The 17399-nt window shown below is 46.4% G+C and overlaps 1 protein-coding gene across 1 annotated transcript in view; it reads right to left on the bottom strand.

The window, feature by feature from the left end:
• LOC109867255 (tyrosine-protein phosphatase non-receptor type 5) overlaps positions 1-16662 on the bottom strand; it is a 35099-nt gene extending 18437 nt beyond the window's left edge. Inside the window, exons 1-5 of the mRNA XM_020456310.2 lie at positions 16336-16662; positions 9782-9887; positions 7334-7619; positions 6470-6592; positions 5692-5784 (exon numbers count right to left, since the gene is read on the bottom strand). Coding sequence (XP_020311899.1) covers positions 5692-5784; positions 6470-6592; positions 7334-7612 — 495 coding nt within the window. The 5' untranslated portion in view covers positions 7613-7619; positions 9782-9887; positions 16336-16662. The remainder of the gene's footprint in view (positions 1-5691; positions 5785-6469; positions 6593-7333; positions 7620-9781; positions 9888-16335) is intronic.
• Positions 16663-17399: the final 737 nt, after the last annotated feature.

Here is a 17399-nt window from a genome sequence, read left to right as displayed (position 1 = left end):
CAAGGCGAGCTCCTGAATATAAGCTCCCCGCCCACTCAGCCCGTCTTTTCAAATTTTTTAGACATGAGAGAAAAAGTACTTTTCAGAATGACTGTTCAGGACCTTTAAACCTTTACTGGTTGAGTGCTTTGCCAAGTCCTTTTGGTTTGGAAGCCTTTGTTTAGGCCTCTAGAAGTGCAAGTGATATAAAACACCAAATATTCATTGATATGCTGTAATATAAAAATACCTAATAGCCAACCTGCTTGCACCAATCCCCTGTAATTACAGTAAAATACTGTAAAATACCAACATTATGATTACAGTAGCATTTACTCTCTTACAGTATAGTAGGCACATTTTACAGTATTGTACTGTATCGTTGCTCTGATATGACAGTAATTTATAGGAAGCGGTAAGTTACCGTGAATATTACAGTAAAAGTACTTGTAATTTGCCAGAAATCGGCAAAGATACATCAAAAGGTATCTTGATACAAATACGAAATCCCTTGAAGACCAATGTATCCTTAACTACAACAACATTCTCAGTAACGGTGACAGAAACGTTTGACTGGCTGTGACCTGGTTTTCTTTTAGAAACCAACCTTAGTTAAATGTAATGACTGTAGGTCGCTCTGGACAAGAGCATCTGCTAAATGACCAAACTGTAAATGTAAAAATTAACACTTGCAAAAGCCAGAGCCGGTCCTGACCACCCTCGGGCCCTAAGCAAAAATTCTGCTAAGGGGCCCTCCTACTTGACCCCGTGAGCCATGTAAACCATTTGTCGTTGCCACACAGTCACAACCGGCACCCCAGTGCGCCCACTACAATCCTCCCTCCTTTAAAACAGTTTCCTCCATCTGTCGGTCTAAGAATAATTGGACCTATACAGAACAGAATGAGGTATAAACAGACAATATTTATTAAATAGAAAATTTTCTATAGAATCTTAAGATAATATTCACTTAACATGAAATAAATGAGAAATTGTAGAAAATATAAAATGTAGAAAATAATGAAATATAACACTGAGCTTTGGGCTCTGCTGCCTGGTAATTAGTCCAGTCCTCACAATATTATACAATTAGCTTTAGCTATACAATGTAAAGATAAGCCTTTGGAATGGGTGCAGCTATTTATTTACCTTTATTAAACTAGGCAAGTCAGTTAAGAACAAATTCTTATTTTCAATGACGTCCTAGGAACAGTGTTCAGGGGCAGAATGACAGATTTGTACCTTGTCAGCTCAGGGGTTTGAACTTGCAACCTTCCAGTTACTAGTCCAACTCTCTAACCACTGGGCTACCCTGCCGTCTCAAATTAGTAAGTTAAAACCTATACAGCTGTGTGATTAATTTTGGTTCCCTCTACAGCCTGGGCATTTTCAGCATCAGCATGGGCACCAGTCTATCTGGACTGTCTGGAGGAAAATGAGAAAGTACGTCACATAGTTAAGCAGTCATTTACACAAACGCACTTCTGACATACAATCTGAAGTGTTACTAAGTGTGTAAACATTTGAATGTTTGACTTAAAATCTTACCATCAAAAAAATTCCTCTCCTGCACATTCTTGAGGCAGAATCATCAATGATGTCATCACAGGACACGCGTTTCCCCACGTCATGATTTATGGTCATGATGACCAGACCACTCAAACGTTCCTGTGACACGGAAGACCTCGGGTAGCTTTTGATGAGCTTTCATTTTGAGAAGCTCCTCTCTGCCGATGCTACCGTTACCGGTAGGGTGACTGCAATTCTTCGGGCCGTCCAAAGGCTAGGAAAGAGTTCCTCCAGCTTTTTCCTCACAGAGAGAAAGGAAAGCAGCTCAAAGGCAGTCATCTTATCTGATGGCAGATCAGGTCAATCCTGAATCTCGTGTGCCGGATCCATTCCACTGATGTCACGGTCATCTCTGAAAGATAAAGTGTTTTCAACCTCCATGCAGTGAGCCTTTAAAGATTCACTGGACATCTGAGAGGCAGTGCTGAAGTTCAGCAGCACTCCATATTCGGTTTTCACCGGGTTGAAAGAGTCGGCCACCATGTTGAAGTAGTTGACTTCCAAGGTTTTTCAATGCATCAGTCACTGGTTCATCAGGAGCCTCATAGCTGAAATGCCTCTTGCTGTTTCTCAGTCTCTTCTCGTTCAGAACAGCCTCCACATCCATTTCTTCATCCAGAGAATCCAGTTTCCCGGTATGTAGTGAGGGAGGCCTTTGCATTTGAGATTAAATTCACTGCGAACTGCATTGAGGCGGATTGGAGGAGCTTGTTCACCTTGTTTTGTCATTGTATGTATCTCACGCCATACGACACATCAAGAAGCGGTAGGACCCAACTTCCTCTGCAAGTGCTCGTGCCTCCACTTTGGCCACAGGATCGTTGAAGCCTGATACCTGATCGCATGAACACTTTGGAGCCTGCTCTCCCATCGTGTCCCACCTTGACTTCACAGTTATGTTCACGTGTTTCTTCAAAACAATCCCATCTTTGTGTGCCCCCAAAAAACCCAACTGCATCTTTTGAAGATTTGGCAGCATCTGCGATGACAAGGTTTAGAGTATGTGCTCCACATGAGACCAACACGGCTCTGGGATTTTTTGGGGGAGCAGTCTGGCTTGTACTCCTTGGTGCTTGGCCTTCATGTTGGCCCCATTATCATTGCCCTCTGCCATCTTCAAATGGAATCTTCCGCTCGTTCAGCTTATCTACGATGACAGTGTAACCTCAACGTTCACAAAGCAGAGGAAGTGCTCCTTGATCTCTGGCTATCCCTTTAAAGCCACGCTTCTCAGAATAATGGACATTTGCTCCTGGCGACTAATGCCAGGTGTACAGTCCAAGATAATGGAGAAGTACTTGGAGTCTCTTACTTGAGTCACTATTGCTTCCAGAATCGTGTCACTCACAATCTGTATCAGCTCATTCTGTGTGCGCTTCCCCGGGTAATGAGCATGCGTCTCGCCATCTTTCATTTTGCTGAGATGATTTTCCATAACGGGGTCAAATTTTGCCCAGTAATTCAACCTCTTTTAGGAAGTTTCCATTACCTGGTTGGAAGAGTTTTGTCTGATGAACCCCTGAATGCGAGGCTTCTTTCAGCCAGAGACTGGGCGATACTTATGAAACGTGTGAAGGACATCCCACCATCTCTTTCTTTCAGCCTCCAAAATTGTCATTTGTATCTGGTCGAGAGTCCGTCTCCGGCGCAGATCAAGTTCTCTCCACTTAATCATATTATCTGTGTGTTCAGGACTACCCTCATGGTGTCTCAGAATATTGATATTTGACCAGTCATTCACGCCTTCCTTTATCATGTTGTAGTCTTTGGTAGAAAAGAGCATACAGCAACAACAAAAAAGCTCCTGGTAATCTTTTCCCCATTTGACAGCTGTCTCTGTAATACGCCTGAATGGAAACCTCTTCTAGACTTGTCTTTTAGGGTAAAAAATAAATAAATCCAGTCCTGGTTTGAATGCGCACTGACTCAGTCGTCATAAAGTCTGTTGAGACTGGGGGCCAATCTGCTGGGTCATTTAGTGGAGCAGCAACTGTTCTAGTCGGGTCTGAGCTGCTTGTATCTGATGCTGGCTGAACACCTCTGGTTGTGCTAGTACTGGCTGAGGCTGCCTCTAATTCACCTGGGTCTGTGTTAGTACTGGCTGAGGCTGCCTCTAATTCACCTGGGTCTGTGTTAGTACTGGCTGAGGCTGCCTGTATTGGGTCTGTGTTAGTACTGGCTGAGGCTGCCTCTAATTCACCTGGGTCTGTGTTAGTACTGGCTGAGGCTGCCTGTATTGGGTCTGTGTTAGTACTGGCTGAGGCTGCCTGTATTGGGTCTGTGTTAGTACTGGCTGAAGACGGCTGTATTGGGTCTGTGTTAGTACTGGCTGAAGCTGGCTGTATTGGGTCTGTGTTAGTACTTGCTGAAGCTGGCTGTACTGGGTCTGTGTTAGTACTGGCTGAAGACGGCTGTATTGGGTCTGTGTTAGTACTGGCTGTATTGGGTCTGTGTTAGTACTGGCTGTATTGGGTCTGTGTTAGTACTGGCTGAAGCTGCCAGTACTGGGTCTGTGTTAGTACTTGCTGAAGACGGCTGTATTGGGTCTGTGTTAGTACTTGCTGAAGCTGGCTGTATTGGGTCTGTGTTAGTACTTGCTGAAGACGGCTGTATTGGGTCTGTGTTAGTACTGGCTGAAGCTGGCTGTATTGGGTCTGTGTTAGTACTGGCTGAAGCTGGCTGTATTGGGTCTGTGTTAGTACTGGCTGAAGCTGCCTGTACTGGGTCTGTGTTAGTACTGGCTGAAGCTGGCTGTATTGGGTCTGTGTTAGTACTGGCTGTATTGGGTCTGTGTTAGTACTTGCTGAAGCTGGCTGTATTGGGTCTGTGTTAGTACTGGCTGTGTTGGGTCTGTGTTAGTACTTGCTGAAGCTGCCAGTACTGGGTCTGTGTTAGTACTGGCTGAAGCAGGCTGTATTGGGTCTGTGTTAGTACTGGCTGAAGCTGGCTGTATTGGGTCTGTGTTAGTACGGCTGAAGCTGGCTGTATTGGGTCTGTGTTAGTACTGGCTGTATTGGGTCTGTGTTAGTACTGGCTGTATTGGGTCTGTGTTAGTACTTGCTGAAGCTGCCAGTATTGGGTCTGTGTTAGTACTGGCTGAGGCTGGATGTGGATCAACTGAGCTTGTGCTTGTACTGGATGATGATCCAGTATCTCCTCTACTGACAAACATAAGCGTAGCACCTGTAAATTATGGATAACATTACTAGTATTAATTTGATCCTCTGCATCAGGCCCATTCAAACTGGCTCCCACAGATTTCCTTCTATACATGTTCAAATATAAAATACTATTTATACTACGGCTTTATTTACTGGAGAGATCCGTCATGCCCAGTATGTCCAGCTAATCAACATTTTCAATTCAATATATACATCAATAGTCAGTATCAATTCATTGCTTTCCATCTTGCATTAGTCCAGAGTTGTAACTAATCCTTGACTGAGAGACTAGATAATCATCGTCTTGTTTTAAAATGATGTGCCATCACACCCATATATTGTCCCACACAGAGGTCTGGTCCCACACAGAGGTTGCTGTTGGAAAGTTTCATTTCGAGCCCGCTCAAAGGGTATGAACGCATGTTCACGCGCGACGCGGTTATCTTTTCCGAGCTGCACTTTATAAACACCGTTGCCTGTCGGCGTTTATCAAACGTAATAAATAGTTGTGTTTCACTCTCACTTTCGTCAGGCACAAAGTCACAGAACAAAGCCCTGGAAGTGGCTGGCTAGCAAGCAAGACACAGACAGACCAAGAGATGCACTGCCCAGCTAGGTTAGCGAGACAGACAGACAAGAGAGAGAGATGCACTGCAACCTAGCACATCAAATTTAACGTTACTGTTATTTGCGGACATCAAACGTGGAGAGGAGAGAACACAAGTTTACCTGATCGCTGTTCCCGTAATTCACTCTCCTGGTGTTTTTCCTTCTTCTTCTTCTCTTTTTGTGACCAGAAGGATAGTTACGCTTCACCCTCTCATCCGCGTTGTAAACATTGACACCCGCTTTGACACGAGGGAGAGGCGGGCCCTTGCGTAATTTGCGGGACCCTACGTAACTTGCTTTAGCGTACAGAGCCACCCGGCTCTGTGCAAAGCACACCGCAACGTTCATCAGGGTGTGTGTGAGAGGTACCTACCATGAAGACAATGATAGCCATGCCAATGCCTTCGGTGGCCTGGAGGACCCAGTAGTGATTGGTTTTCTCCACCTCCGCCATCACGCACAGGGACTGTTTAACAGACACACAGAGAGAGGATGTTATTTATTTAACCTTTAGTCTCATTGGGATATATATATATATATTTATTTTTGTATTTTTCAAAGAGAGACCTGGACCAAGACAGAAGCATCAACACATCAGTATCAGACAAAACAAGACACATGACAGCACGTCAGTAACGGACTTGTACACAACACAAAGCCACCGAAGCCAGAAAAACACCATATGTTGCCCGGGGCAGGTTGGCGGCACCTTCATTTGGTAGGACAGGCTTGTGGTGACAGCTGGAGAGTAGGTGGAATGTTTTCAAATACATTGAACACATGGTTGCCATGTGTTTGACATTGAACACATGGTTGCCATGTGTTTGATGCCATTTCATGTGCCCCATTCCAGCCATTATTGTGAGCCATCCTCCCCTCAGCAGCCTCCACTGGTCAAGCATTAGAGTTTGCAATCAATCATAGGGTCTCTGCTTTACATGTGGAAATTAGTGAATGTCCTAACTTTGTAATCTGGCCAGGATTTTTTTCTCTCCAAACACTATGAACTGGCAAGTCCCCCAAAAAACAACACTTTGTGTAATGTCAACTACAGTTGACAGTCCTTTCCCTAAACTTTCCTCTGCATGCCACCACCTTATAGGCTTGTGTTGTGTTGCAATGTCAGTATACCGGTGGGTCCAATTACTCACGTCCACTCCAAAAACAGGGTTGAATGATAGGAGGACGCCCAGGTAGAAGTCTAGGAGCTGCAGGGATTTGTAGAAGGCTGAGAAAAGCCCATTACCATCCACCAGGAAGAAGACCCAATAACCCTGCGGGGAGGATTGGATTCAGACTGTTCTCAATGAGGCCATTTTGCAGCAACCACAATACATACAAATGAAATCACATACTTATACTTACATACTTATTTACAAGCAAAGTAGGCTACGTGCAATTTTACGGAGCAGACACACACGAGGTCTTAATAACGTGTAGAGTGACGGACTTCAGTATATCATAATAAGGCCCTCATTCACCTAGACTTTTGCATAAGTGCTAATTTCACACCTGTCTTTTTTCCCAGCATGAACACATCATAAACAGACAGTATCCTACAAAAAAAGGCCTGGATATTTTCTTGTTCATTCACTTAGGAAACTAGACGGGCAATATTGCATCAGAAGGAACGTTGATCTGCTCCGACACGTAGCAAACCAGTAGATACCCTTTATTTAACTAGGCAAGTCAGATAAGAACAAATTCTTATTGAAAATAACAGCCTTTCCGGGGAACAGTGGGTTAACTGCCTTGTTCAGAACGACAGGTTTTTACCTTGTCAGCTCGGGGATTCGATCCAGCAACCTTTCAGTTAACGGCCCAACACTCTAACCACTAGGCTACCTGCCACCCCGATGAAGTTGAATAATATTTTTTTTGTTTCTGACAAGAACAGGTACTTTCACAGCTAGGCCTTTTCGAACTGTGGTTGCACTGAACGTCTATTTGCATTTATGAACCATTTTTCTACAACACCCTTTGCCTTAATGTCGGCAGCATCTCAGCTGACCCACCGTGATTTGGGAAATTGTGCAGAACACGGCACACCAGTGCATCCCCATGACGATGGTGTAAAACTTGTCCCTCCACAGTTCCTCTGGGTGTCTCTGGGGCCCTGGGGGACCTGTCCCTGGTCCTGGGGGTTCATCAAGGCCTGGGGGGCCATCTCCTGGTTGAGAGGGGTCGCCGTCTGTCGTTGGAGGGTCATCCAGCCATATGGGGTCTTCGTCTGGCTTTAGGAAGACTGAGTCCTCCGTCTGGGAACGAGTCGAGCTGCTCAGTCGTCTGGTCATGATGCCCCTGAGACAAGGAGGGGAGACAGGTAGGTCAACAATACAGGAGGGGAGACAGGTAGGTCAACAATACAGGAGGGGAGACAGGTAGGTCAACGATACAGGAGGGGAGACAGGTAGGTCAACAATACAGGAGGGGAGACAGGTAGGTCAACAATACAGGAGGGGAGACAGGTAGGTCAACGATACAGGAGGGGAGACAGGTAGGTCAACGATACAGGAGGGGAGACAGGTAGGTCAACGATACAGGAGGGGAGACAGGTAGGTCAACGATACAGGAGGGGAGACAGGTAGGTCAACAATACAGGAGGGGAGACAGGTAGGTCAACAATACAGGAGGGGAGACAGGTAGGTCAACAATACAAGAGGGGAGACAGGTAGGTCAACAATACAAGAGGGGAGACAGGTAGGTCAACAATACAGGAGGGGAGACAGGTAGGTCAACAATACAGGAGGGGAGACAGGTAGGTCAACGATACAGGAGGGGAGACAGGTAGGTCAACAATACAGGAGGGGAGACAGGTAGGTCAACAATACAGGAGGGGAGACAGGTAGGTCAACGATACAGGAGGGGAGACAGGTAGGTCAACGATACAGGAGGGGAGACAGGTAGGTCAACGATACAGGAGGGGAGACAGGTAGGTCAACGATACAGGAGGGGAGACAGGTAGGTCAACAATACAGGAGGGGAGACAGGTAGGTCAACAATACAGGAGGGGAGACAGGTAGGTCAACAATACAAGAGGGGAGACAGGTAGGTCAACAATACAGGAGGGGAGACAGGTAGGTCAACAATACAGGAGGGGAGACAGGTAGGTCAACAATACAGGAGGGGAGACAGGTAGGTCAACAATACAGGAGGAGACAGGTAGGTCAACAATACAGTAATGTGATGGGCGCCATGATCTGCACAAATGCAGATGAATCCTCTCGGCGAAACCTCCATCCAGGAAATGAGCCTGTTGCAGTTCAATAATGTGGTGTGTGTGTGTTACTCTCATTAAGCCTGAAGTGCTTGGTGTGTGTGTGTTACTCGCATTAAGCCTGAAGTGCTTGGTGTGTGTGTGTTACTCGCATTAAGCCTGAAGTGCTTGGTGTGTGTGTGTTACTCGCATTAAGCCTGAAGTGCTTGGTGTGTGTGTTACTCGCATTAAGCCTGAAGTGCTTGGTGTGTGTGTGTTACTCGCATTAAGCCTGAAGTGCTTGGTGTGTGTGTGTCGGTCTATTCTGCTGGCCTATTCAGGTGTGAGTGGCTTGCATCTCTGAATCCTCTTGTCTTACTGGGATTGTGCTCGTGTGTGTGTGTGTGCGTGTGAGCTCTATTGCAGAGGGAGGGATGAATCAGGGGAGGAGTTTACAGCTCCATCCATCTTCATGGCAACAGAGTGCCTCTCATCCTTCCCAGGCATAATCATCCACTGACAACACATAAACACACACACATGTACACTATTCATCTATTTCTTTCTTTCAATCAGCAGTCTATTCAGAGTCCTTTTCTGTACCACTCATCTGTCTTTCCCCATTAGTAAGGGTGCCGCTCATTCGCCTGATTGCTCGCACACACACACACACACACACACACACACACACACACACACACACACACACACACACACACACACACACACACACACACACACACACACACGTGTCAGCCAACCCTCCATATGTGTGTGTGTGTGATTTGTGCTGTGTGTGTCTGTGGCACATTTACACCCCTCACAGAGCTTTACATCAAAGCTCTAAATAACAATATTCCCTATCATATGGAGCAACGTTGGCAGTCAGAGCCATGCTGTCCTCACACAGTGTCCTCTCTGACTGGATGTCTAGGGTGCCACAGAATGACAAATTAGAACTCGCCATTCAATAGGACCTCTCCATACGGTACGTCCTGTTCTTCTGTCGAACAAAAGATTCCTCGTCGAAACTAAGATTCTCACAACATGTACAGTAGCATTAAACCAGGTTCGAGAATGTCACAATCCAGGTCGATTTCCAGTTGTAGCCTATTTCACTTCAGATACTTACCGACACGAATTCAAACATTCTGCTGTTTAACATATTCTCTTTACAGTTTGGTCATTGTCTACTTTTCAGCTGTTTTATTGAATCGCCCGAGTCCATCCAGCCAATGAGGAAGTCTGAGGAGGTCAGGTGACTTACCTCTGGAAGGTCTAAGGGTACAGGAAGGAGGACAGATCACATGATCAAGTCAAATTCTGTATCCTGTGGCAACCACCAGTTGTTGGCCATGCTGTATGAATCAGTCCTGGAAGAAGAGAAAAGGTTTTACTCAGTTACACAAATATATAACAGGCAGTAAAATAAAGTGGTCCTTTTGAAGAGGATATTAGTAATCCAGTGTAAGCTCTAGATGTACCAGAGTATCATTCTGGCCAGTCACCAGCTGGGATGTGATTAGAGGAGGATGGAGATGGAAGGTGAACCACTAAACTAAATCTCTCTCTCGTTCTCTCATTCACCACGCCAACCAGGCCCAGACCCAGTCAGTCAGTCACAGACAAAAGAGTTAGACACATGAAAACAGTCAGACATAGCAAAACAGTCAGACCGACTATCAAACAGTCAGACAGGCCCAGCCCAATCTGTTGGCTCCGCGTGCTTCAGTTTAGCTCTCTTTATTCCTCTTCTCCTTTCCCTCCTCCTCTACTGCACTGCTGAATGAATGTGGTGAACTCAGTGGAATATGAGACCACATCATGTGTGTGTGTGTGTGTGTGAGCGCGAGTGTTGAACAGAGGGATGCTGCTTTCAGTCCTTTTCTCTCTCCGCTCGATGCGAAGGTGGGTTTGAAGTGATGACGCCAGTCTGGCTGGCCAGTAGCCATGGCAACGTACGTACACACCACACACACACACACACACACACACGTGTTGCAGCATTGAGGGGTTTGTATCGAAAGTGATGGTTTAAGTTCACAAAGGTCCTTCCTCTCAATGGATGGATGGATGAGCAGAAGGACGTATGAATGAGTGGATGGACGGACGAGTGGATGGACGGACGAGTGGATGGACAGATGAGTGGAGGGACGGACTAGTGGATGGACAGATGAGTGGAGGGACGGACTAGTGGATGGACAGACGAGTGGATGGACAGACGAGTGGATGGACAGATGAGTGGATGGACGGACTAGTGGATGGACAGATGAGTGGATGGACAGATGAGTGGATGGACAGATGAGTGGATGGACAGACGAGTGGATGGACGGACGAGTGGATGGACGGACGAGTGGACGGACGGACGAGTGGACGGACGGACGAGTGGACGGACGGACGAGTGGACGGACAGACGAGTGGACGGACGGACGAGTGGACGGACGGACGAGTGGACGGACGGACGAGTGGACGGACGGACGAGTGGACGCACAGACGAGTGGACGGACAGACGAGTGGATGGATGAATAGGAGGCTAGCAGCACTATTTTGTGTGAAGGTTGTTTGAAGCACTAACACTGTAAAGCTGGAGTTTCAGTAACCATGGTAATGACGAGCATACAGCACACACACACACCCGTATAAAAGCTTAGCGCGAGGTACAGTATACGGTATGCCACTGAGACAATAGTATGTATACTGCACAAAAATATAAACGCAACATGTAAAGTATCGGTCCCATGTTTCATGAGCTGAAATAAAATATCTCAGATAATGTTTTTCTCTCAATTTCTGTGCACAAATTTGATTAAATTTCTGTTAGTGAGCCTTTATCCTTTGCCAAGATAATCCATCCACCTGACAGGTGTGGCATATCAAGATGATGATTAAACAGCATGGTCATTACACAGGTACACCTTGAGTTGGGGACAATAAAAGGCCACTCTAAAATGTGCAGTTTTGTCACAAAACACCATGCCACAGATGTCTCATGTTTTGAGGGAGCTTGCAATTGGCAGGCTGACTGCAGGAATGTCCACCAGAGCTGTTATCAGAGAATTGAATGTTAATTTCTCTACCATAACCCATGTCCAACGTCTTTTTAGAGAATTTGGCAGTACGTCCAACCGGCCTCACAACCGCAGACCACGTGTAACCATGCCAGCCCAGGAACTCCACATCCGTCTTCTTCACCTGCGGGATCGTCTGAAACCAGCCACCTGGACAGATTTCGAAACCGAATAATTTCTGCACAAACTGTCAGAAACCGTCTCAGGGAAGCTCATCTGTGTGCTCGTCGTCATCACCAGGGTCTTGACCTGACTGCTGTTTGGTGTTGTAACTGACTTCAGTGGGCAAATGCTCACCTTCAATGACCTCTGGCACACTGGAAAAGTGTGCTCTTCACGGATAAATCCCGGTTTCAACTGTACCGGGAAGATGACAGACTGATGTCAATGTTGTGAACACAGTGCCCCATGGTGGCGGTGGGGTTATGGTTACGGACAACGAACACAATTGCATTTTAATCAATGGCAATATGAATGCACAGAGATACCGTGACGGTTCCTGAGACCGTTCATCCCCTACCATCACCTCGTGTTTCAGCATGATAACGCACGGCCCCATGTTGCAAGGATCTCTACACAATTCCTGGAAGCTGAAAATATCTCAGTTCTTCTATGGACTGCATACTCACCAGACATGTCCCCCATTGAGCTAGTTGGGGATGCTCTGGATCAACGTGTTTCGACTGCGTGTTCCAGTTCCTGCCAATATCCAGCAACTTCTCACAGCCAGACAATATTCCACAGGCCACCATCAACAGCCTGATCAGCTCTATGTGAAGGAGATGTGTCGTGCTGCATGAGGTAAATGGTGGTCACACCAGATACTGACTGGTTTTCTGATCCAGGCCCCTACTTTTTTTAAAGCTATCTGTGACCAACAGATCCATATCTGTATTCCCAGTCATGTGAAATCCATAGATTAGGGCCTAATGAATGTATTCCCAGTCATGTGAAATCCATAGATTAGGGTCTAATGAATGTATTTAAATGTACTGATTTCCTTATATGAACTGTAGCTCATTAAAGTCTTTGAAATGACTGCATGTTGCGTTGCTATTTCTGTTCGGTGTTAATGTTGGTCCTAACAGTGAGACCACCCTCCTCTTTTGGTCCTGAAGGCAGCACTCGCTCAGTCATTCATCTCAGTTCAAGACTACAGTACATTGTGTTGATCAGAAAGTAGAGTATGTAGCACTAAGCACAAGAGCCCCAGTATAGCCTGGTAACCTAATGGTTGCTGCTTCAAACAATGTTGCTTGTTTCTCTATTTGGCAAGAGACCCAGGCTACCATCAGTAGTCCACACCCCAGTAAGCAAGCCATGTGTAGCAACAGCACTGGGTATCTACTCTACAAGGCCAAGGATATGCTGTGTGACATGTTCCTCTAGCCGTTTGGTTTCGGTAAGCAGGTAAAAGACCCTCAGTCATGAAGCATCCAGGTAACTTTTGAATGGGCTCTTTTTTTGGGGGGGGGGGGGTCAAACTTTTCCGATTGAGATCCTTCTATGAAATAGACCGACAGCGGCGGAGGACAGCGACGTTCTGACCATCTTTTAGAATATGGCAGGTTAGTGGGCTCGGTAAACAGTTGATCATCCACAGTTAATGCATTCTGAGCCCGAAAACACTGGAACAAACAAACAAAATACAGTGGAGATAATTTGGCGTTGAGTAGAATAAAAAACCAGCGGAAAGTGACGGCCATTACGGCTAAGCGTTCTGCGATCACAATTCAGATGGTTGAACATGACCCCCTCAGATGGTTGAACATGACCCCCTCAGATGGTTGAACATGACCCCCTCAGATGGTTGAACATGACCCCCTCAGATGGTTGAACATGACCCACTCAGATGGTTGAACATGACCCCTTCAGATGGTTGAACATGACCCCTTCAGATGGTTGAACATGACCCCCTCAGATGGTTGAACATGACCCCTTCAGATGGTTGAACATGACCCCTTCAGATGGTTGAACATGACCCCCTCAGATGGTTGAACATGACCCCTTCAGATGGTTGAACATGACCCCTTCAGATGGTTGAACATGACCCCTTCAGATGGTTGAACATGACCCCCTCAGATGGTTGAACATGACCCCTTCAGATGGTTGAACATGACCCCTTCAGATGGTTGAACATGACCCCCTCAGCGACGTTTCTGGACTAATGTGTTTTCGCAGTACGTTCATCAAAATAACGTTTTAGAATGCGCGCTGCGCGGGCTTCCTGGTCTATCACATAATAACAATAATAACAATAACGTGTGATTATGAGAAACAGAGATACATATCAAACACAGCATAAAGACCTTCACACCGTCCTTGTCCCAGGAGAGAAGACCAGGGGCCTGTATTCACAAATCGGCACAGAGTAGGAGTGCTGATCTAAGATCAGTTTTGCCCTTTTACAATCATAGTGAATAAGATGATATGGCCAGGGGGGGGACCTGATGCTAGTTCAGCACTCGTACTCTGATGCCTGATTCGGTCCAAGCCAAGCTGAGCTATACTGGGCATGCCTGGTTATGCATCTACCATAGATGCTGGAACCGTGCTGGAAAGGACACTGTGAAAAGAAAATATCCAAACCAGCTGAGTATGGTTCCGGTTGGCACTAGTATGAATAAGGCATGAGACGCCTTGGAGAGCTCTTGGGCCTGTACTCACAAGGACCAGATGAACTAAGCCGTGTGAGTACAGGCCCAAGAGCTCTCCAAGGACCAGATGAACTAAGCCTTGTGAGTACAGGCCCAAGAGCTCTCCAAGGACCAGATGAACTAAGCCTTGTGAGTACAGGCCCAAGAGCTCTCCAAGGACCAGATGAACTAAGCCTTGTGAGTACAGGCCCAAGAGCTCTCCAAGGACCAGATGAACTAAGCCTTGTGAGTACAGGCCCAAGAGCTCTCCAAGGACCAGATGAACTAAGCCTTGTGAGTACAGGCCCAAGAGCTCTCCAAGGACCAGATGAACTAGGCCTTGTGAGTACAGGCCCAAGAGCTCTCCAAGGACCAGATGAACTAAGCCTTGTGAGTACAGGCCCAGGAGCTCTCCAAGGACCAGATGAACTAAGCCTTGTGAGTACAGGCCCAAGAGCTCTCCAAGGACCAGATGAACTAAGCCTTGTAAGTACAGGCCCAGGAGCTCTCCAAGGACCAGATGAACTAAGCCTTGTGAGTACAGGCCCAAGAGCTCTCCAAGGACCAGATGAACTAAGCCTTGTGAGTACAGGCCCAAGAGCTCTCCAAGGACCAGATGAACTAAGCCTTGTGAGTACAGGCCCAAGAGCTCTCCAAGGACCAGATGAACTAAGCCTTGTGAGTACAGGCCCAGGAGCTCTCCAAGGACCAGATGAACTAAGCCTTGTGAGTACAGGCCCAGGAGCTCTCCAAGGACCAGATGAACTAAGCCTTGTGAGTACAGGCCCAAGAGCTCTCCAAAGACCAGATGAACTAAGCCTTGTGAGTACAGGCCCAGGAGCTCTCCAAGGACCAGATGAACTAAGCCTCTCACACACTTAGGAACGTTTTGCTCCTGTCCTTTTTAAAAGACACTACGGTGTGCAAGGTCAGAACTAAAGGTCAAATTGAGTTTAGGAGAAGGATAATTGCACCACCCGGAACCAAATCTTATGTGCACCAGCTAGTAACTCAATTAATTCTGGGGGCGGAGGTGCCAACATCTGAACTAGTGAAAACAGCAGATGGCATGCAAGAGAAGAACAAAACTATATTTGAAAGGAATTTCTGAGAAAATAAAATAGAAAATAAGGAAATTGCCTATCACTTTGGTGTTTTCTTCCAGCTGAGACAGTGGGTGAGGAGGTTAGAGGTCGGGAGGTATCGGACAGTGTTGTGTTAATGCTCACATGACAGGCAGGAGCAGGAAGCTCTTACTGAAAGTGATGATAGGACAGTAACAGGAGACATGGTCATGAGAGACAGAGACATGCCTCCCTCAGCAGCTTAAATCCTTCACACACGCACACGCACACGCACACAGACACTGGATTCCATTCAACAACAGTGTGTTATAAAAAATGGATCAATAAATAAACATAAAATGAATTCCTCCAAGGATGGTTAGTTGGTAAACAAAATGTAATAATCAACACTGCGGAGATGTGTGCAGCCAAGAATCATCCTTCGTCATCTCAGAAAATAAAGCATCCTTATCTACAACCTCTCACTTCCTCAATGAGGAAAGATTGCATCCACATTAGGCCTACATCTAACTACAAAGTATACAGAACATGTTCTGAGACAAAACACCATTCATATCACGTACAGCGCTACAGTGAGCCAGAGAGATCAAACTGCACAGAGAGAGCGCTGCATGAAAACATCCGTAATGATTCCCACGGGGATGGGAGCTGTTGCATCTCTCTACAGTAACTCGCATATTTTCGTTTAGGAAAAGATATGCACATACCCAAACAATACAGTTACTGAGACAAACACACTAGATTATACAATGAAAACAGTACTAGATTCAATGCTTAGATTGGAAGGCAACAAAGCATAAGTGTTGAAGGAAAACACACTCGCACACAACATGACTCCCTCCCTACCTTTTACGGTCAGTAGCGCAGCTGCCAGCTGTAAACATTGATATTCACTCCATGTTGTCTCGCAAAGAGGAGGAAGAGAGGGAGAGAGAGAGAGAGAGGGAGAGAGAGAGAGAGAGAGAGAGAGTAGTGGCAGCTCTAGGCTGTCATTACCCAGTCGTATGGTCCAGTCTGGAAGAGCTTTCTTACCTGGGTTTCTCTTCACATTACCATCCTTCCTCCCTCTCAACACAATGCAATCTGAAAATACTTTTTTCCTTTATCAGTGTGTGTGTGTGTGTGTATGTGTGTGTGTGTGTGTGTGTGAGAGAGATAGTGTATGTGACGGGTTTTCTTTTGTTTGTTTCCTGGAGGAGAGCGAAAGATCCACAAGCGACAGCCTCGTCTAGGTATATGCAGCAAGAGGCTATATGGTAGCCTTGGCAACAGAGCCAGAACGAGGGAGAGGGAGGGATAGAGAGAGGGAGTAGGGAGGAGGGAAGAATCATAACACATCGCTGAGCAGTGAGCACCCCCACTGTCCCCTCTCATACCAAGCTGTAGGCTTTGCCACCCACCTCTCCCTTTCCCTGTCTTTTCCCTCTCTCTCTGTTGCTCATCCTTTTTTCCCCCTCCTCTCTCCGTCTCTTTATGTCATCCCCTCGCATTCTCCTACGCTCACTATCTCTCTCTTTCCCTCTCTCTCTCTCTCTCTCTCTCTCTCTCTCTCTCTCTCTCTCTCTCTCTCTCTCTCTCTCTCTCTCTCTCTCTCTCTCTCTCTCTCTCTCTCTCTCTCTCTCTTCAGATATCTCTCTTTCCCTCTCTCTCTCTCTCTCTTCAGATATCTCTCTTTCCCTCTCTCTCTCTCTCTCTCTCCAGATATCTCTCTCTTTCCCTCTCTCTCTCTCTCTCTCTCTCTTCAGATATCTCTCTCTTTCCCTCTCTCTCTCTCTCTCTCTCTCTCTCTCTCTCTCTCTCTCTTCAGATATCTCTCTCTTTCCCTCTCTCTCTCTCTCTCTCTCTCTCTCTCTCTTCAGATATCTCTCTCTCTCTCTCTCTCTCTCTCTCTCTCTTCAGATATCTCTCTCTTTCCCTCTCTCTCTCTCTCTCTCTTCAGATATCTCTCTCTTTCCCTCTCTCTCTCTCTCTCTCTCTCTCTCTCCCTCTCTCTCTCTCTCTCTCTCTTCAGATATCTCTCTCTCTCTCTTCAGATATCTCTCTCTTTCTCTCTCTCTCTCTCTCTCTTCAGATATCTCTCTCTTTCTCTCTCTCTC

The sequence above is a fragment of the Oncorhynchus kisutch genome, linkage group LG22, assembly GCF_002021735.2.
Source record: "Oncorhynchus kisutch isolate 150728-3 linkage group LG22, Okis_V2, whole genome shotgun sequence".
Classification (NCBI taxonomy): domain Eukaryota; kingdom Metazoa; phylum Chordata; class Actinopteri; order Salmoniformes; family Salmonidae; genus Oncorhynchus; species Oncorhynchus kisutch.
Note: the sequence above shows the minus strand (reverse complement) of the source record. Positions and strands in the feature narration are given on the sequence as shown.